Source organism: Salvelinus alpinus, chromosome 2 (assembly GCF_045679555.1).
Source record: "Salvelinus alpinus chromosome 2, SLU_Salpinus.1, whole genome shotgun sequence".
In the NCBI taxonomy this organism is placed as follows: domain Eukaryota; kingdom Metazoa; phylum Chordata; class Actinopteri; order Salmoniformes; family Salmonidae; genus Salvelinus; species Salvelinus alpinus.
The window spans coordinates 98,727,518-98,748,383 of record NC_092087.1 but is presented as its reverse complement, the minus strand read 5'-3'; the positions used below and the strand labels follow the sequence as shown (position 1 = coordinate 98,748,383).

Below are 20,866 nucleotides of genomic sequence, written 5' to 3'. Positions count from 1 at the left end.
ACCAGGGTGTTATAGTTGAAGTGTTAGTGTGTTAAACCAATACCAGGGTGTTATAGTTGAAGTGTTAGTGTGTTAAACCAATACCAGGGTGTTATAGTTGAAGTGTTAGTGTGTTAAACCAATACCAGGGTGTTATAGTTGAAGTGTTAGTGTGTTAAACCAATACCAGGGTGTTATAGTTGAAGTGTTAGTGTGTTAAACCAATACCAGGGTGTTATAGTTGAAGTGTTAGTGTGTTAAACCAATACCAGGGTGTTATAGTTGAAGTGTTAGTGTGTTAAACCAATACCAGGGTGTTATAGTTGAAGTGTTAGTGTGTTAAACCAATACCAGGGTGTTATAGTTGAAGTGTTAGTGTGTTAAACCAATACCAGGGTGTTATAGTTGAAGTGTTAGTGTGTTAAACCAATACCAGGGTGTTATAGTTGAAGTGTTAGTGTGTTAAACCAATACCAGGGTGTTATAGTTGAAGTGTTAGTGTGTTAAACCAATACCAGGGTGTTATAGTTGAAGTGTTAGTGTGTTAAACCAATACCAGGGTGTTATAGTTGAAGTGTTAGTGTGTTAAACCAATACCAGGGTGTTATAGTTGAAGTGTTAGTGTGTTAAACCAATACCAGGGTGTTATAGTTGAAGTGTTAGTGTGTTAAACCAATACCAGGGTGTTATAGTTGAAGTGTTAGTGTGTTAAACCAATACCAGGGTGTTATAGTTGAAGTGTTAGTGTGTTAAACCAATACCAGGGTGTTATAGTTGAAGTGTTAGTGTGTTAAACCAATACCAGGGTGTTATAGTTGAAGTGTTAGTGTGTTAAACCAATACCAGGGTGTTATAGTTGAAGTGTTAGTGTGTTAAACCAATACCAGGGTGTTATAGTTGAAGTGTTAGTGTGTTAAACCAATACCAGGGTGTTATAGTTGAAGTGTTAGTGTGTTAAACCAATACCAGGGTGTTATAGTTGAAGTGTTAGTGTGTTAAACCAATACCAGGGTGTTATAGTTGAAGTGTTAGTGTGTTAAACCAATACCAGGGTGTTATAGTTGAAGTGTTAGTGTGTTAAACCAATACCAGGGTGTTATAGTTGAAGTGTTAGTGTGTTAAACCAATACCAGGGTGTTATAGTTGAAGTGTTAGTGTGTTAAACCAATACCAGGGTGTTATAGTTGAAGTGTTAGTGTGTTAAACCAATACCAGGGTGTTATAGTTGAAGTGTTAGTGTGTTAAACCAATACCAGGGTGTTATAGTTGAAGTGTTAGTGTGTTAAACCAATACCAGGGTGTTATAGTTGAAGTGTTAGTGTGTTAAACCAATACCAGGGTGTTATAGTTGAAGTGTTAGTGTGTTAAACCAATACCAGGGTGTTATAGTTGAAGTGTTAGTGTGTTAAACCAATACCAGGGTGTTATAGTTGAAGTGTTAGTGTGTTAAACCAATACCAGGGTGTTATAGTTGAAGTGTTAGTGTGTTAAACCAATACCAAGGTGTTATAGTTGATGTGTTAGTGTGTTAAACCAATACCAGGGTGTTATAGTTGAAGTGTTAGTGTGTTAAACCAATACCAGGGTGTTATAGTTGAAGTGTTAGTGTGTTAAACCAATACCAAGGTGTTATAGTTGAAGTGTTAGTGTGTTAAACCAATACCAGGGTGTTATAGTTGAAGTGTTAGTGTGTTAAACCAATACCAAGGTGTTATAGTTGAAGTGTTAGTGTGTTAAACCAATACCAGGGTGTTATAGTTGAAGTGTTAGTGTGTTAAACCAATACCAAGGTGTTATAGTTGAAGTGTTAGTGTGTTAAACCAATAGCAGGGTGTTATAGTTGAAGTGTTAGTGTGTTAAACCAATACCAGGGTGTTATAGTTGAAGTGTTAGTGTGTTAAACCAATACCAGGGTGTTATAGTTGAAGTGTTAGTGTGTTAAACCAATACCAAGGTGTTATAGTTGAAGTGTTAGTGTGTTAAACCAATACCAGGGTGTTATAGTTGAAGTGTTAGTGTGTTAAACCAATACCAAGGTGTTATAGTTGAAGTGTTAGTGTGTTAAACCAATACCAGGGTGTTATAGTTGAAGTGTTAGTGTGTTAAACCAATACCAGGGTGTTATAGTTGAAGTGTTAGTGTGTTAAACCAATACCAGGGTGTTATAGTTGAAGTGTTAGTGTGTTAAACCAATACCAGGGTGTTATAGTTGAAGTGTTAGTGTGTTAAACCAATACCAGGGTGTTATAGTTGAAGTGTTAGTGTGTTAAACCAATACCAGGGTGTTATAGTTGAAGTGTTAGTGTGTTAAACCAATACCAAGGTGTTATAGTTGAAGTGTTAGTGTGTTAAACCAATACCAGGGTGTTATAGTTGAAGTGTTAGTGTGGTAAACCAATACCAGGGTGTTATAGTTGAAGTGTTAGTGTGGTAAACCAATACCAAGGTGTTATAGTTGAAGTGTTAGTGTGTTAAACCAATACCAGGGTGTTATAGTTGAAGTGTTAGTGTGTTAAACCAATACCAGGGTGTTATAGTTGAAGTGTTAGTGTGTTAAACCAATACCAGGGTGTTATAGTTGAAGTGTTAGTGTGTTAAACCAATACCAGGGTGTTATAGTTGAAGTGTTAGTGTGTTAAACCAATACCAGGGTGTTATAGTTGAAGTGTTAGTGTGTTAAACCAATACCAGGGTGTTATAGTTGAAGTGTTAGTGTGTTAAACCAATACCAGGGTGTTATAGTTGAAGTGTTAGTGTGTTAAACCAATACCAGGGTGTTATAGTTGAAGTGTTAGTGTGTTAAACCAATACCAGGGTGTTATAGTTGAAGTGTTAGTGTGTTAAACCAATACCAGGGTGTTATAGTTGAAGTGTTAGTGTGTTAAACCAATACCAGGGTGTTATAGTTGAAGTGTTAGTGTGTTAAACCAATACCAGGGTGTTATAGTTGAAGTGTTAGTGTGTTAAACCAATACCAAGGTGTTATAGTTGAAGTGTTAGTGTGGTAAACCAATACCAGGGTGTTATAGTTGAAGTGTTAGTGTGTTAAACCAATACCAGGGTGTTATAGTTGAAGTGTTAGTGTGTTAAACCAATACCAGGGTGTTATAGTTGAAGTGTTAGTGTGTTAAACCAATACCAGGGTGTTATAGTTGAAGTGTTAGTGTGTTAAACCAATACCAGGGTGTTATAGTTGAAGTGTTAGTGTGTTAAACCAATACCAGGGTGTTATAGTTGAAGTGTTAGTGTGTTAAACCAATACCAGGGTGTTATAGTTGAAGTGTTAGTGTGTTAAACCAATACCAAGGTGTTATAGTTGAAGTGTTAGTGTGTTAAACCAATACCAGGGTGTTATAGTTGAAGTGTTAGTGTGTTAAACCAATACCAGGGTGTTATAGTTGAAGTGTTAGTGTGTTAAACCAATACCAAGGTGTTATAGTTGAAGTGTTAGTGTGTTAAACCAATACCAGGGTGTTATAGTTGAAGTGTTAGTGTGTTAAACCAATACCAAGGTGTTATAGTTGAAGTGTTAGTGTGTTAAACCAATACCAGGGTGTTATAGTTGAAGTGTTAGTGTGTTAAACCAATACCAAGGTGTTATAGTTGAAGTGTTAGTGTGTTAAACCAATACCAGGGTGTTATAGTTGAAGTGTTAGTGTGTTAAACCAATACCAGGGTGTTATAGTTGAAGTGTTAGTGTGTTAAACCAATACCAGGGTGTTATAGTTGAAGTGTTAGTGTGTTAAACCAATACCAAGGTGTTATAGTTGAAGTGTTAGTGTGTTAAACCAATACCAGGGTGTTATAGTTGAAGTGTTAGTGTGTTAAACCAATACCAAGGTGTTATAGTTGAAGTGTTAGTGTGTTAAACCAATACCAGGGTGTTATAGTTGAAGTGTTAGTGTGTTAAACCAATACCAGGGTGTTATAGTTGAAGTGTTAGTGTGTTAAACCAATACCAGGGTGTTATAGTTGAAGTGTTAGTGTGTTAAACCAATACCAGGGTGTTATAGTTGAAGTGTTAGTGTGTTAAACCAATACCAGGGTGTTATAGTTGAAGTGTTAGTGTGTTAAACCAATACCAGGGTGTTATAGTTGAAGTGTTAGTGTGTTAAACCAATACCAAGGTGTTATAGTTGAAGTGTTAGTGTGTTAAACCAATACCAGGGTGTTATAGTTGAAGTGTTAGTGTGGTAAACCAATACCAGGGTGTTATAGTTGAAGTGTTAGTGTGGTAAACCAATACCAAGGTGTTATAGTTGAAGTGTTAGTGTGTTAAACCAATACCAGGGTGTTATAGTTGAAGTGTTAGTGTGTTAAACCAATACCAGGGTGTTATAGTTGAAGTGTTAGTGTGTTAAACCAATACCAGGGTGTTATAGTTGAAGTGTTAGTGTGTTAAACCAATACCAGGGTGTTATAGTTGAAGTGTTAGTGTGTTAAACCAATACCAGGGTGTTATAGTTGAAGTGTTAGTGTGTTAAACCAATACCAGGGTGTTATAGTTGAAGTGTTAGTGTGTTAAACCAATACCAGGGTGTTATAGTTGAAGTGTTAGTGTGTTAAACCAATACCAGGGTGTTATAGTTGAAGTGTTAGTGTGTTAAACCAATACCAGGGTGTTATAGTTGAAGTGTTAGTGTGTTAAACCAATACCAGGGTGTTATAGTTGAAGTGTTAGTGTGTTAAACCAATACCAGGGTGTTATAGTTGAAGTGTTAGTGTGTTAAACCAATACCAGGGTGTTATAGTTGAAGTGTTAGTGTGTTAAACCAATACCAAGGTGTTCCAGCGGGAAGTTCCACGATAACGGAATGACACTGAGACTTTGTACCATTGATTTCAACGTTCTTTTTGTTTGACATACATTTTAGTGTGAAAAGAATCTAAGAACATTTAACAAAAAGACATTTACTGGAAGGGCTGTGGGGACGCAGTGTGTTCGGTAACAGAATAATCTGCTCTGAGGTCAGATTCCAAGATGTCTGCAGAAAGAATGACGTGTCAGCTATGACATCACACCTCGAGTTTGAAAAAATCTATTTTTGATTATTAGAACTACAGTAAGTGGTAATGTAACTAGTAATGTACCCAGAACCATGCAGATACACTAGTAATGTACCCAGAACCATGTAGATACACTAGTAATGTACCCAGAACCATGCAGATACACTAGTAATGTACCCAGAACCATGCAGATACACTAGTAATGTACCCAGAACCATGCATATACACTAGTAATGTACCCAGAACCATGAAGATACACTAGTAATGTACCCAGAACCATGCAGATACACTAGTAATGTACCCAGAACCATGTAGATACACTAGTAATGTACCCAGAACCATGCAGATACACTAGTAATGTACCCAGAACCATGCATAATGTAGATACACTAGTAATGTACCCAGAACCATGCAGATACACTAGTAATGTACCCAGAACCATGCAGATACCCTAGTAATGTACCCAGAACCATGCAGATACACTAGTAATGTACCCAGAACCATGCAGATACACTAGTAATGTACCCAGAACCATGTAGATACACTAGTAATGTACCCAGAACCATGCATAATGTAGATACACTAGTAATGTACCCAGAACCATGTAGATACACTAGTAATGTACCCAGAACCATGCAGATACACTAGTAATGTACCCAGAACCATGCAGATACACTAGTAATGTACCCAGAACCATGCAGATACACTAGTAATGTACCCAGAACCATGCAGATACACTAGTAATGTACCCAGAACCATGCAGATACACGAGTAATGTACCCAGAACCATGTAGATACACTAGTAATGTACCCAGAACCATGCAGATACACTAGTAATGTACCCAGAACCATGCAGATACACTAGTAATGTACCCAGAACCATGTAGATACACTAGTAATGTACCCAGAACCATGTAGATACACGAGTAATGTACCCAGAACCATGCAGATACACGAGTAATGTACCCAGAACCATGTAGATACACTAGTAATGTACCCAGAACCATGCAGATACACTAGTAATGTACCCAGAACCATGCAGATACACTAGTAATGTACCCAGAACCATGCAGATACACTAGTAATGTACCCAGAACCATGCAGATACACTAGTAATGTACCCAGAACCATGTAGATACACTAGTAATGTACCCAGAACCATGCAGATACACTAGTAATGTACCCAGAACCATGTAGATACACTAGTAATGTACCCAGAACCATGAAGATACACTAGTAATGTACCCAGAACCATGCAGATACACTAGTAATGTACCCAGAACCATGCAGATACACTAGTAATGTACCCAGAACCATGTAGATACACTAGTAATGTACCCAGAACCATGCATATACACTAGTAATGTACCCAGAACCATGCAAATACACTAGTAATGTACCCAGAACCATGCAGATACACTAGTAATGTACCCAGAACCATGCAGATACACTAGTAATGTACCCAGAACCATGCAGATACACTAGTAATGTACCCAGAACCATGTAGATACACTAGTAATGTACCCAGAACCATGCATAATGTAGATACACTAGTAATGTACCCAGAACCATGTAGATACACTAGTAATGTACCCAGAACCATGCAGATACACTAGTAATGTACCCAGAACCATGCAGATACACTAGTAATGTACCCAGAACCATGCAGATACACTAGTAATGTACCCAGAACCATGCAGATACACTAGTAATGTACCCAGAACCATGCAGATACACTAGTAATGTACCCAGAACCATGTGCCAGAGTACACATAGTACACTAGTAATGTACCCAGAACCATGCAGATACACTAGTAATGTACCCAGAACCATGTAGATACACTAGTAATGTACCCAGAACCATGTAGATACACGAGTAATGTACCCAGAACCATGCAGATACACGAGTAATGTACCCAGAACCATGTAGATACACTAGTAATGTACCCAGAACCATGCAGATACACTAGTAATGTACCCAGAACCATGCAGATACACTAGTAATGTACCCAGAACCATGCAGATACACTAGTAATGTACCCAGAACCATGCAGATACACTAGTAATGTACCCAGAACCATGTAGATACACTAGTAATGTACCCAGAACCATGCAGATACACTAGTAATGTACCCAGAACCATGTAGATACACTAGTAATGTACCCAGAACCATGAAGATACACTAGTAATGTACCCAGAACCATGCAGATACACTAGTAATGTACCCAGAACCATGCAGATACACTAGTAATGTACCCAGAACCATGTAGATACACTAGTAATGTACCCAGAACCATGCATATACACTAGTAATGTACCCAGAACCATGCAAATACACTAGTAATGTACCCAGAACCATGCAGATACACTAGTAATGTACCCAGAACCATGCAGATACACTAGTAATGTACCCAGAACCATGTAGATACACTAGTAATGTACCCAGAACCATGCATATACACTAGTAATGTACCCAGAACCATGCAAATACACTAGTAATGTACCCAGAACCATGTAGATACACTAGTAATGTACCCAGAACCATGCAGATACACTAGTAATGTACCCAGAACCATGTAGATACACTAGTAATGTACCCAGAACCATGCAGATACACTAGTAATGTACCCAGAACCATGCAGATACACTAGTAATGTACCCAGAACCATGCAGATACACTAGTAATGTACCCAGAACCATGTAGATACACTAGTAATGTACCCAGAACCATGTAGATACACTAGTAATGTACCCAGAACCATGTAGATACACTAGTAATGTACCCAGAACCATGCATATACACTAGTAATGTACCCAGAACCATGCAAATACACTAGTAATGTACCCAGAACCATGCAGATACACTAGTAATGTACCCAGAACCATGCAGATACACTAGTAATGTACCCAGAACCATGCAGATACACTAGTAATGTACCCAGAACCATGCAGATACACTAGTAATGTACCCAGAACCATGCAGATACACTAATAATGTACCCAGAACCATGTAGATACACTAGTAATGTACCCAGAACCATGCAGATACACTAATAATGTACCCATAACCATGTAGATACACTAGTAATGTACCCAGAACCATGCAGATACACTAATAATGTACCCAGAACCATGCAGATACACTAGTAATGTACCCAGAACCATGTAGATACACTAGTAATGTACCCAGAACCATGCAGATACACTAGTAATGTACCCAGAACCATGCAGATACACTAATAATGTACCCAGAACCATGTAGATACACTAGTAATGTACCCAGAACCATGCATAATGTAGATACACTAGTAATGTACCCAGAACCATGCAGATACACTAGTAATGTACCCACACAGAACATGAAACATGACATAACACAGAGCATGACATAACGCAGAACATGAAACATGACATAACACAGAACATGAAACATGACATATTTTAGAACATGAAACATGACATAACACAGAACATGAAACATGACATAATGCAGAACATGACATAACGCAGAACATGACATAACACAGAACATGAAACATGACATAACGCAGAACATGAAACATGACATAACACAGAACATGAAACATGACATAACACAGAACATGAAACATGACATAACACAGAACATGAAACATGACATAACGCAGAACATGACATAACACAGAACATTACTAGACAATAACAGCTCAAGGGCAGAACTACATACATGGGTTTTTACCTCGACGTTATTGTGTTTTGATGTGTTTCTGGTACCTTTTTCAAATGGCCTCTTCTCCATCTGTTTGACCAAAAATCCAAGTCATTACTTATGCCTTGTTTTTTTTGTTTGATTGAAAATGGTTGAAAGCGGCAAACGCACACGTGTTTAAACATCTAATCTCACACATGATTAGACCAGTCACAACGCATCTGTCTGAACAGGTTAGGGTGGCTAGGGAGCGTCTGATAGAGAGACACAGAATGATTGGTTAGAATGATTACTGGCCAGAACGCTTGCATTGCAGTGACTCTCTCTACTCTCTCCCATTCTCTCCACACACACTATGGAACGATGTACATGTGATCCCTAAAGGAATTGAACCCACGACCTTTGTGTTACTTTGCACCACAGTCTTACCAACTGAGCCGCACAGGATCACTGAGAGGAGCAACAAAGCTCTCTGTCTCATCCTCTACCTTTCAAGCTTCCCACTCACTCTCTCTCTACCTCCCTCCATCCCCCCATCTCTCCCTCCCTCCAATCTCTCCCTCAATCCATCCCCCCATCTCTCCCTCCATCCCCCCATCCCTCCCATCTCTACCTCCCTCAATCCCCCCCATCTCTCCCTCCATCCCTCCCATCTCTCTCTCCCTCCATCCATCCTTCCATCCCCCCATCTCTCCCTCCATCCCCCCATCTCAACCTCCCTCAATCTCCCCATCCCTCCCATCTCTCTCTCCCTCCACCCCCCCATCTCTCCCTCCATCCCCCCCATCTCTACCTCCCTCAATCCCCCCATCCCTCCCATCTCTCTCTCCCTCCATCCCTCCATCCCTCCCATCTCTCTCTCCCTCCACCCCCCCATCTCTCCCTCCATCCCTCAATCCCCCCCATCGCTCCATCCATCCCTCCCTCCCTCGATCTCCCCCATCTCTCCCTCCCTCAATCAATCCCCCCCTCTCTACCCTTCCCTTTCTCTCCAGTGATTGCAGTTGATTGAGGGATGTCGCAACGTCGAGAGTGTGTGTGTGTAGACAGTTGATTGAGGCGATGTCGTAGGGTGGAGGGGTACTTAACTCCAGGTCCCTGTAATCAGTGGATTACTCACTTCTATCTCTCTCTCTCCATCTCTCTCTCCATCTCTCTCATTATATGATTTCATCCTGTGGATTATGTCGCCATCTTGTGGTAGTTTATATTTATATGCGTGACGTACCAGGAAGTCTGCACTCGTCGTGCATGGGAATCCAAAAATGAAACCAAAACTACTAGCTACATTGATGCCAGTTCCAAGCAGGTTTGTTAAAGTAAAATGGTGCGTCTTCGAGGTTTGGAAAACTTTGTTAATGTGTGTGCGGATATTAAATAGGCTTACCTTGGTACTTTCAGAAGCTTCAAATCCAGCCGCCCCCTCTCTCTCTTCTTTGCGTCTTTTATGTCCACAACCCGCTCCGTGGATTCTGAGTGTAACCAAAGCGACCAGAGCACAAAGAGTCTGAGGGCTATCGGTTAAGAGAGAAGAGGGGTACAGTCAGACAGAACGACCTCCATGTGAAAGATGACAAAAGAAGAAGAGCCACATGAATGGTTTGATTAGTACTGGTCAGTCAAATATTGATAGCAACCATATCTGCGTCCCAAATGCTACCATATTCCCTATGGGCCTAGGGCCCTGCTCTAAGGTAGAGAACTTCATTCTGAATTGGGTGCCATTTGGGACGAAGACCTTGGGAGTCAGTCGTTAAACGGAGACCTTGGGAGTCAGTAGTTAACGGAGACCTTGGGAGTCAGTAGTTAACGGAGACCTTGGGAGTCAGTAGTTAACGGAGACCTTGGGAGTCAGTAGTTAACGGAGACCTTGGGAGTCAGTAGTTAACGGAGACCTTGGGAGTCAGTAGTTAACGGAGACCTTGGGAGTCAGTAGTTAACGGAGACCTTGGGAGTCAGTCGTTAACGGAGACCTTGGGAGTCAGTCGTTAACGGAGACCTTGGGAGTCAGTCGTTAACGGAGACCTTGGGAGTCAGTCGTTAAACGGAGACCTTGGGAGTCAGTCGTTAAACGGAGACCTTGGGAGTCAGTCGTTAAACGGAGACCTTGGGAGTCAGTCGTTAAACGGAGACCTTGGGAGTTAGTCGTTAAACGGAGACCTTGGGAGTTAGTCGTTAAACGGAGACCTTGGGAGTTAGTAGTTAACGGAGACCTTGGGAGTTAGTAGTTAACGGAGACCTTGGGAGTTAGTAGTTAAACGGACACCTTGGGAGTTAGTCGTTAACGGAGACCTTGGGAGTTAGTCGTTAACGGAGACCTTGGGAGTTAGTCGTTAACGGAGACCTTGGGAGTTAGTCGTTAACGGAGACCTTGGGAGTTAGTCGTTAACGGAGACCTTGGGAGTTAGTCGTTAACGGAGACCTTGGGAGTTAGTCGTTAACGGAGACCTTGGGAGTTAGTCGTTAACGGAGACCTTGGGAGTTAGTCGTTAACGGAGACCTTGGGAGTTAGTCGTTAAACGGAGACCTTGGGAGTTAGTCGTTAAACGGAGACCTTGGGAGTTAGTCGTTAAACGGAGACCTTGGGAGTTAGTCGTTAAACGGAGACCTTGGGAGTTAGTCGTTAAACGGAGACCTTGGGAGTTAGTCGTTAAACGGAGACCTTGGGAGTTAGTCGTTAAACGGAGACCTTGGGAGTTAGTCGTTAAACGGAGACCTTGGGAGTTAGTCGTTAAACGGAGACCTTGGGAGTTAGTCGTTAAACGGAGACCTTGGGAGTTAGTCGTTAAACGGAGACCTTGGGAGTTAGTCGTTAAACGGAGACCTTGGGAGTTAGTCGTTAAACGGAGACCTTGGGAGTTAGTCGTTAACGGAGACCTTGGGAGTTAGTCGTTAAACGGAGACCTTGGGAGTTAGTAGTTAACGGAGACCTTGGGAGTTAGTAGTTAACGGAGACCTTGGGAGTTAGTAGTTAACGGAGACCTTGGGAGTCAGTCGTTAACGGAGACCTTGGGAGTCAGTCGTTAACGGAGACCTTGGGAGTCAGTCGTTAACGGAGACCTTGGGAGTCAGTCGTTAACGGAGACCTTGGGAGTCAGTCGTTAACGGAGACCTTGGGAGTCAGTCGTTAACGGAGACCTTGGGAGTCAGTCGTTAAACGGAGACCTTGGGAGTTAGTCGTTAACGGAGACCTTGGGAGTTAGTCGTTAACGGAGACCTTGGGAGTCAGTCGTTAACGGAGACCTTGGGAGTCAGTCGTTAACGGAGACCTTGGGAGTCAGTCGTTAACGGAGACCTTGGGAGTCAGTCGTTAACGGAGACCTTGGGAGTCAGTCGTTAACGGAGACCTTGGGAGTCAGTAGTTAACGGAGACCTTGGGAGTCAGTAGTTAACGGAGACCTTGGGAGTCAGTAGTTAACCGAGACCTTGGGAGTCAGTAGTTAACGGAGACCTTGGGAGTCAGTAGTTAACGGAGACCTTGGGAGTCAGTAGTTAACGGAGATCTTGGGAGTCAGTAGTTAACGGAGATCTTGGGAGTCAGTAGTTAACGGAGACCTTGGGAGTCAGTAGTTAACGGAGACCTTGGGAGTCAGTAGTTAACGGAGACCTTGGGAGTCAGTAGTTAACGGAGACCTTGGGAGTCAGTCGTTAACGGAGACCTTGGGAGTCAGTCGTTAAACGGAGACCTTGGGAGTCAGTCGTTAAACGGAGACCTTGGGAGTCAGTCGTTAAACGGAGACCTTGGGAGTTAGTCGTTAAACGGAGACCTTGGGAGTTAGTCGTTAAACGGAGACCTTGGGAGTTAGTCGTTAAACGGAGACCTTGGGAGTTAGTCGTTAAACGGAGACCTTGGGAGTTAGTCGTTAAACGGAGACCTTGGGAGTTAGTCGTTAAACGGAGACCTTGGGAGTTAGTCGTTAAACGGAGACCTTGGGAGTTAGTCGTTAAACGGAGACCTTGGGAGTTAGTCGTTAAACGGAGACCTTGGGAGTTAGTCGTTAAACGGAGACCTTGGGAGTTAGTCGTTAAACGGAGACCTTGGGAGTTAGTCGTTAAACGGAGACCTTGGGAGTTAGTCGTTAAACGGAGACCTTGGGAGTTAGTAGTTAACGGAGACCTTGGGAGTTAGTCGTTAAACGGAGACCTTGGGAGTTAGTAGTTAACGGAGACCTTGGGAGTTAGTAGTTAACGGAGACCTTGGGAGTTAGTAGTTAACGGAGACCTTGGGAGTCAGTCGTTAACGGAGACCTTGGGAGTCAGTCGTTAACGGAGACCTTGGGAGTCAGTCGTTAACGGAGACCTTGGGAGTCAGTCGTTAACGGAGACCTTGGGAGTCAGTCGTTAACGGAGACCTTGGGAGTCAGTCGTTAACGGAGACCTTGGGAGTCAGTCGTTAAACGGAGACCTTGGGAGTTAGTCGTTAACGGAGACCTTGGGAGTCAGTCGTTAACGGAGACCTTGGGAGTCAGTCGTTAACGGAGACCTTGGGAGTCAGTCGTTAACGGAGACCTTGGGAGTCAGTCGTTAACGGAGACCTTGGGAGTCAGTCGTTAACGGAGACCTTGGGAGTCAGTAGTTAACGGAGACCTTGGGAGTCAGTAGTTAACGGAGACCTTGGGAGTCAGTAGTTAACCGAGACCTTGGGAGTCAGTAGTTAACGGAGACCTTGGGAGTCAGTAGTTAACGGAGACCTTGGGAGTCAGTAGTTAACGGAGATCTTGGGAGTCAGTAGTTAACGGAGATCTTGGGAGTCAGTAGTTAACGGAGACCTTGGGAGTCAGTAGTTAACGGAGACCTTGGGAGTCAGTAGTTAACGGAGACCTTGGGAGTCAGTAGTTAACGGAGACCTTGGGAGTCAGTCGTTAACGGAGACCTTGGGAGTCAGTCGTTAAACGGAGACCTTGGGAGTCAGTCGTTAAACGGAGACCTTGGGAGTCAGTCGTTAAACGGAGACCTTGGGAGTTAGTCGTTAAACGGAGACCTTGGGAGTTAGTCGTTAAACGGAGACCTTGGGAGTTAGTCGTTAAACGGAGACCTTGGGAGTTAGTCGTTAAACGGAGACCTTGGGAGTTAGTCGTTAAACGGAGACCTTGGGAGTTAGTCGTTAAACGGAGACCTTGGGAGTTAGTCGTTAAACGGAGACCTTGGGAGTTAGTCGTTAAACGGAGACCTTGGGAGTTAGTCGTTAAACGGAGACCTTGGGAGTTAGTCGTTAAACGGAGACCTTGGGAGTTAGTCGTTAAACGGAGACCTTGGGAGTTAGTCGTTAAACGGAGACCTTGGGAGTTAGTCGTTAAACGGAGACCTTGGGAGTTAGTCGTTAAACGGAGACCTTGGGAGTTAGTAGTTAACGGAGACCTTGGGAGTTAGTAGTTAACGGAGACCTTGGGAGTTAGTCGTTAAACGGAGACCTTGGGAGTTAGTCGTTAACGGAGACCTTGGGAGTTAGTAGTTAACGGAGACCTTGGGAGTTAGTAGTTAACGGAGACCTTGGGAGTCAGTCGTTAACGGAGACCTTGGGAGTCAGTCGTTAACGGAGACCTTGGGAGTCAGTCGTTAACGGAGACCTTGGGAGTCAGTCGTTAACGGAGACCTTGGGAGTCAGTCGTTAACGGAGACCTTGGGAGTCAGTCGTTAACGGAGACCTTGGGAGTCAGTCGTTAACGGAGACCTTGGGAGTCAGTCGTTAAACGGAGACCTTGGGAGTTAGTCGTTAACGGAGACCTTGGGAGTCAGTCGTTAACGGAGACCTTGGGAGTCAGTCGTTAACGGAGACCTTGGGAGTCAGTCGTTAACGGAGACCTTGGGAGTCAGTCGTTAACGGAGACCTTGGGAGTCAGTAGTTAACGGAGACCTTGGGAGTCAGTAGTTAACGGAGACCTTGGGAGTCAGTAGTTAACCGAGACCTTGGGAGTCAGTAGTTAACGGAGACCTTGGGAGTCAGTAGTTAACGGAGATCTTGGGAGTCAGTAGTTAACGGAGATCTTGGGAGTCAGTAGTTAACGGAGACCTTGGGAGTCAGTAGTTAACGGAGACCTTGGGAGTCAGTAGTTAACGGAGACCTTGGGAGTCAGTAGTTAACGGAGACCTTGGGAGTCAGTAGTTAACGGAGACCTTGGGAGTCAGTCGTTAACGGAGACCTTGGGAGTCAGTCGTTAAACGGAGACCTTGGGAGTCAGTCGTTAAACGGAGACCTTGGGAGTTAGTCGTTAAACGGAGACCTTGGGAGTTAGTCGTTAAACGGAGACCTTGGGAGTTAGTCGTTAAACGGAGACCTTGGGAGTTAGTCGTTAAACGGAGACCTTGGGAGTTAGTCGTTAAACGGAGACCTTGGGAGTTAGTCGTTAAACGGAGACCTTGGGAGTTAGTCGTTAAACGGAGACCTTGGGAGTTAGTCGTTAAACGGAGACCTTGGGAGTTAGTCGTTAAACGGAGACCTTGGGAGTTAGTAGTTAACGGAGACCTTGGGAGTTAGTAGTTAACGGAGACCTTGGGAGTTAGTAGTTAACGGAGACCTTGGGAGTCAGTCGTTAAGGGAGACCTTGGGAGTCAGTCGTTAACGGAGACCTTGGGAGTCAGTCGTTAACGGAGACCTTGGGAGTCAGTCGTTAACGGAGACCTTGGGAGTCAGTCGTTAAACGGAGACCTTGGGAGTCAGTCGTTAACGGAGACCTTGGGAGTCAGTCGTTAACGGAGACCTTGGGAGTCAGTCGTTAACGGAGACCTTGGGAGTCAGTCGTTAACGGAGACCTTGGGAGTCAGTCGTTAACGGAGACCTTGGGAGTCAGTCGTTAACGGAGACCTTGGGAGTCAGTCGTTAACGGAGACCTTGGGAGTCAGTCGTTAACGGAGACCTTGGGAGTCAGTAGTTAACGGAGACCTTGGGAGTCAGTAGTTAACGGAGACCTTGGGAGTCAGTAGTTAACGGAGACCTTGGGAGTCAGTAGTTAACGGAGACCTTGGGAGTCAGTAGTTAACGGAGACCTTGGGAGTCAGTAGTTAACGGAGACCTTGGGAGTCAGTAGTTAACGGAGACCTTGGGAGTCAGTCGTTAACGGAGACCTTGGGAGTCAGTCGTTAAACGGAGACCTTGGGAGTCAGTCGTTAAACGGAGACCTTGGGAGTCAGTCGTTAAACGGAGACCTTGGGAGTCAGTCGTTAAACGGAGACCTTGGGAGTTAGTCGTTAAACGGAGACCTTGGGAGTTAGTCGTTAAACGGAGACCTTGGGAGTTAGTAGTTAACGGAGACCTTGGGAGTTAGTAGTTAACGGAGACCTTGGGAGTTAGTAGTTAACGGAGACCTTGGGAGTTAGTAGTTAAACGGACACCTTGGGAGTTAGTCGTTAACGGAGACCTTGGGAGTTAGTCGTTAACGGAGACCTTGGGAGTTAGTCGTTAACGGAGACCTTGGGAGTTAGTCGTTAACGGAGACCTTGGGAGTTAGTCGTTAACGGAGACCTTGGGAGTTAGTCGTTAACGGAGACCTTGGGAGTTAGTCGTTAACGGAGACCTTGGGAGTTAGTCGTTAACGGAGACCTTGGGAGTTAGTCGTTAACGGAGACCTTGGGAGTTAGTCGTTAACGGAGACCTTGGGAGTTAGTCGTTAACGGAGACCTTGGGAGTTAGTCGTTAACGGAGACCTTGGGAGTCAGTCGTTAACGGAGACCTTGGGAGTCAGTCGTTAACGGAGACCTTGGGAGTCAGTCGTTAACGGAGACCTTGGGAGTCAGTCGTTAACGGAGACCTTGGGAGTCAGTCGTTAACGGAGACCTTGGGAGTCAGTCGTTAACGGAGACCTTGGGAGTCAGTCGTTAACGGAGACCTTGGGAGTCAGTCGTTAACGGAGACCTTGGGAGTCAGTCGTTAACGGAGACCTTGGGAGTCAGTCGTTAACGGAGACCTTGGGAGTCAGTCGTTAACGGAGACCTTGGGAGTTAGTCGTTAACGGAGACCTTGGGAGTCAGTCGTTAACGGAGACCTTGGGAGTTAGTCGTTAACGGAGACCTTGGGAGTTAGTCGTTAACGGAGACCTTGGGAGTTAGTCGTTAACGGAGACCTTGGGAGTCAGTCGTTAACGGAGACCTTGGGAGTCAGTCGTTAACGGAGACCTTGGGAGTCAGTCGTTAACGGAGACCTTGGGAGTCAGTAGTTAACGGAGACCTTGGGAGTCAGTAGTTAACGGAGACCTTGGGAGTCAGTAGTTAACGGAGACCTTGGGAGTCAGTAGTTAACGGAGACCTTGGGAGTCAGTAGTTAACGGAGACCTTGGGAGTCAGTAGTTAACGGAGACCTTGGGAGTCAGTAGTTAACGGAGACCTTGGGAGTCAGTAGTTAACGGAGACCTTTGGAGTCAGTAGTTAACGGAGACCTTGGGAGTCAGTAGTTAACGGAGACCTTGGGAGTCAGTAGTTAACGGAGACCTTGGGAGTCAGTAGTTAACGGAGACCTTGGGAGTCAGTAGTTAACGGAGACCTTGGGAGTCAGTAGCTAACGGAGACCTTGGGAGTTAGTAGTTAACGGAGACCTTGGGAGTTAGTAGTTAACGGAGACCTTGGGAGTCAGTAGTTAACGGAGACCTTGGGAGTCAGTAGTTAACGTAATAAGCAGGAGTAATATTCTTAGGAGTTAGTAGTTAACGGAGACCTTGGGAGTTAGTAGTTAACGTAATAAGCAGGAGTAATATTCTTAGGAGTTAGTAGTTAACAGAGACCTTGGGAGTTAGTAGTTAACGTAATAAGCAGGAGTAATATTCTTAGGAGTTAGTAGTTAACGGAGACCTTGGGAGTTAGTAGTTAATGGATTACAGGGAAACATGCAGTCAGTTATCCAGTCATTAAAAAGACTGTCATTGAATTGACCCTGGTGAACTGTGTCATTTAAAAGGCTGTCATTGAATTGAGACTGGTGAACTGTGTCATTAAAAGGCTGTCATTGAATTGAGACTGGTGAACTGTGTCATTAAAAAGACTGTCATTGAATTGAGACTGGTGAACTGTGTCATTAAAAAGACTGTCATTGAATTGACCCTGGTGAACTGTGTCATTAAAAAGGCTGTCATTGAAATGAGACTGGTGAACTGTGTCATTAAAAAGACTGTCATTGAATTGAGACTGGTGAACTGTGTCATTAAAAAGACTGTCATTGAATTGAGACTGGTGAACTGTGTCATTAAAAAGTCTGTCATTGAATTGAGACTGGTGAACTGTGTCATTAAAAAGGCTGTCATTGAATTGAGACTGGTGAACAGAGGGGTAGTGGGTAGGTTATAATTTGTGGAGTGTTCCAACCGGAATCTGTTCCAAAAACTTGGTAAATAACAAGGTTGCCAACAAACAACGCAGGTAGCCTAGTGGTTAGAGTGTTGATCGAATCCCCGAGGGGCGGCAGGTAGTCTAGTGGTTGGTGTTGATCGAATCCCTGAGGGGCGGCAGGTAGCCTAGTGGTTGGTGTTGATCGAATCCCTGAGGGGCGGCAGGTAGTCTAGTGGTTGGTGTTGATCGAATCCCCGAGGGGCGGCAGGTAACCTAGTGGTTGGTGTTGATCGAATCCCTGAGGGGCGGCAGGTAGCCTAGTGGTTAGAGTGTTGATCGAATCCCCGAGGGGCGGCAGGTAGTCTAGTGGTTGGTGTTGATCGAATCCCCGAGGGGCGGCAGGTAGTCTAGTGGTTGGTGTTGATCGAATCCCCGAGGGGCGGCAGGTAGCCTAGTGGTTAGAGTGTTGATCGAATCCCCGAGGGGCGGCAGGTAGCCTAGTGGTTGGTGTTGATCGAATCCCTGAGGGGCGGCAGGTAGTCTAGTGGTTGGTGTTGATCGAATCCCCGAGGGGCGGCAGGTAGCCTAGTGGTTAGAGTGTTGATCGAATCCCCGAGGGGCGGCAGGTAGCCTAGTGGTTGGTGTTGATCGAATCCCTGAGGGGCGGCAGGTAGTCTAGTGGTTAGAGTGTCGATCGAATCCCCGAGGGGCGGCAGGTAGCCTAGTGGTTGGTGTTGATCGAATCCCCGAGGGGCGGCAGGTAGTCTAGTGGTTAGAGTGTTGATCGAATCCCCGAGCTGACAAGGTAAACATGTCGTTCTGCCCCTGAACAAGGCAGTTAACCCACTGTTCCCCAGTAGGCCGTCATTGTAATATAAGAATTTGTTCTTAACCGACTGGCCTAGTTAAATAAAGGTTAATTTTATTTTACAACATTTAAGAGGAAAGAAACTGAAGAAGAGGTGAGACTTCATCTACTAATCAATCAGTGTTCAGCTGCTGTATAAAATCAGTAAATTATGGTGCATTCAAGACCACTGGGAACTTGGGAAAAACTAGCTCGGACTGGGAAACATGAGCTTAGACTGGTGTTGGATGACAGTGCACAATGATTTTTCACAGTCTGCACTTTTTTTCCCCCACCAGAGTTCCGAGTTGTCTTGAATGCACCATTAACCTTAGTTTACCTTTTGAGGAAGTGTTTGAGAAGGCAGAGGGCTCCGAGGTGGCCACTGAGGAGAGGCAGAAACTGAAGGCTCGGCTGCAGAATGCAAAAGATGTGCTGAAGGCTTGCCTGCAGGAGATCCAGGAGGCGCTAAAGGCTCGGCTGCAGGAGATCCAGGAGGCGCTGAAGGCTCGGCTGCAGGAGATCCAGGAGGTAGATGAAGCGCTAAAGGCTCGGCTGCAGGAGATCCAGGAGGCAGATGAAGCGCTGAAGGCTCGGCTGCAGGAGATCCAGGAGGTAGATGAAGCGCTAAAGGCTCGGCTGCAGGAGATCCAGGAGGTAGATGAAGCGCTAAAGGCTCGGCTGCAGGAGATCCAGGAGGCAGATGAAGCGCTGAAGGCTCGGCTGCAGGAGATCCAGGAGGCAGATGAAGCGCTGAAGGCTCGCCTGCAGGAGATCCAGGAGGCGCTAAAGGCTCGGCTGCAGGAGATCCAGGAGGTAGATGAAGCGCTGAAGGCTCGCCTGCAGGAGATCCAGGAGGCGCTAAAGGCTCGGCTGCAGGAGATCCAGGAGGCAGATGAAGCGCTGAAGGCTCGGCTGCAGGAGATCCAGGAGGTAGATGAAGCGCTGAAGGCTCGCCTGCAGGAGATCCAGGAGGCAGATGAAGCGCTGAAGGCTCGGCTGCAGGAGATCCAGGAGGTAGATGACGCGCTGAAGGCTCGCCTGCAGGAGATCCAGGAGGCGCTAAAGGCTCGGCTGCAGAAGATCCAGGAGGTAGATGAAGCGCTGAAGGCTCGGCTGCAGGAGATCCAGGAGGTAGATGAAGCGCTGAAGGCTCGGCTGCAGGAGATCCGGGAGGCGCTAAAGGCTCGGCTGCAGGAGATCCAGGAGGTAGATGAAGCACTGAAGGCTCGGCTGCAGGAGATCCAGGAGGCAGATGAAGCGCTGAAGGCTCGGCTGCAGGAGATCCAGGAGGCAGATGAAGCGCTGAAGGCTCGGCTGCAGGAGATCCAGGAGGCAGATGAAGCACTGACGGCTCGGCTGCAGGAGATCCAGGAGGCAGATGAAGCGCTAAAGGCTCGCCTGCAGGAGATCCAGGAGGCAGATGAAGCGCTGAAGGCTCGGCTGCAGGAGATCCAGGAGGCAGATGAAGCGCTGAAGGCTCGGCTGCAGGAGATCCATTAACTGCTACAGAGACGTCAGCAAAGCCAACGATGTCAAAGAGTGACTGGAGGTTGAAAGGTAAGTATTATTGAGACTGTATCTCACGTTAAAAAGCATATCCCTGTTTGTGATTTCAATGAAGTCACTGTCAGCTAAATTCAGTGTGGTGATTATTTTTTTCATGGTTTCCTCCTGCAGCCGGTGAAGCCCTGGCGACTGCCTGATGTAACTTCCTGATTATGTCATCACATCCTCCTAATGATCAAGGGAATATCTCAATTGCATACTCCTCGTCCTCGTCTCAATCTCAAAACCCATTGGCGGAGAAGGTCAGAGGGGGGAATGCGTTGAGATTATACCCAAGTTGTAAACATTTTATGTTTCTGTCTTGTACCGGTCTTGTTTTGTACCTAATTGATCTATGACTTATCGTTGTTTGAATTGTAAATGGTAAAGAACTTTTAAAATGGGAATTGGGTAGGATGTTATCCACCTCTTGAAACGATCAGTTGGTGTACCGTAAATACATTGAAACAAAGGCCTGGATTCAAGCCGTACCACTGAAGAGCCACATTATAGTGCAATTGAAATCCAAATCAAATTTCCCATT

At 45.0% G+C, this 20,866-nt stretch overlaps 1 protein-coding gene across 1 annotated transcript; it reads left to right on the top strand.

Annotated features, from left to right (window-relative positions):
- The first annotated feature begins 19,035 nt into the window (after nt 1-19,035).
- LOC139541924 (golgin subfamily A member 6-like protein 22) lies at nt 19,036-20,277 on the top strand. Its single transcript, XM_071346826.1, has one exon. It carries the CDS (start codon nt 19,036-19,038, stop codon nt 20,275-20,277), a length of 1,242 nt encoding a protein of 413 aa, XP_071202927.1.
- Nucleotides 20,278-20,866: the final 589 nt, after the last annotated feature.

What these genes read in the sequence shown, in the direction of transcription:
- LOC139541924 (XM_071346826.1), top strand. Translation starts at nt 19,036, where the DNA reads ATGATTTTTCACAGTCTGCACTTTTTTTCCCCCACCAGAGTTCCGAGT.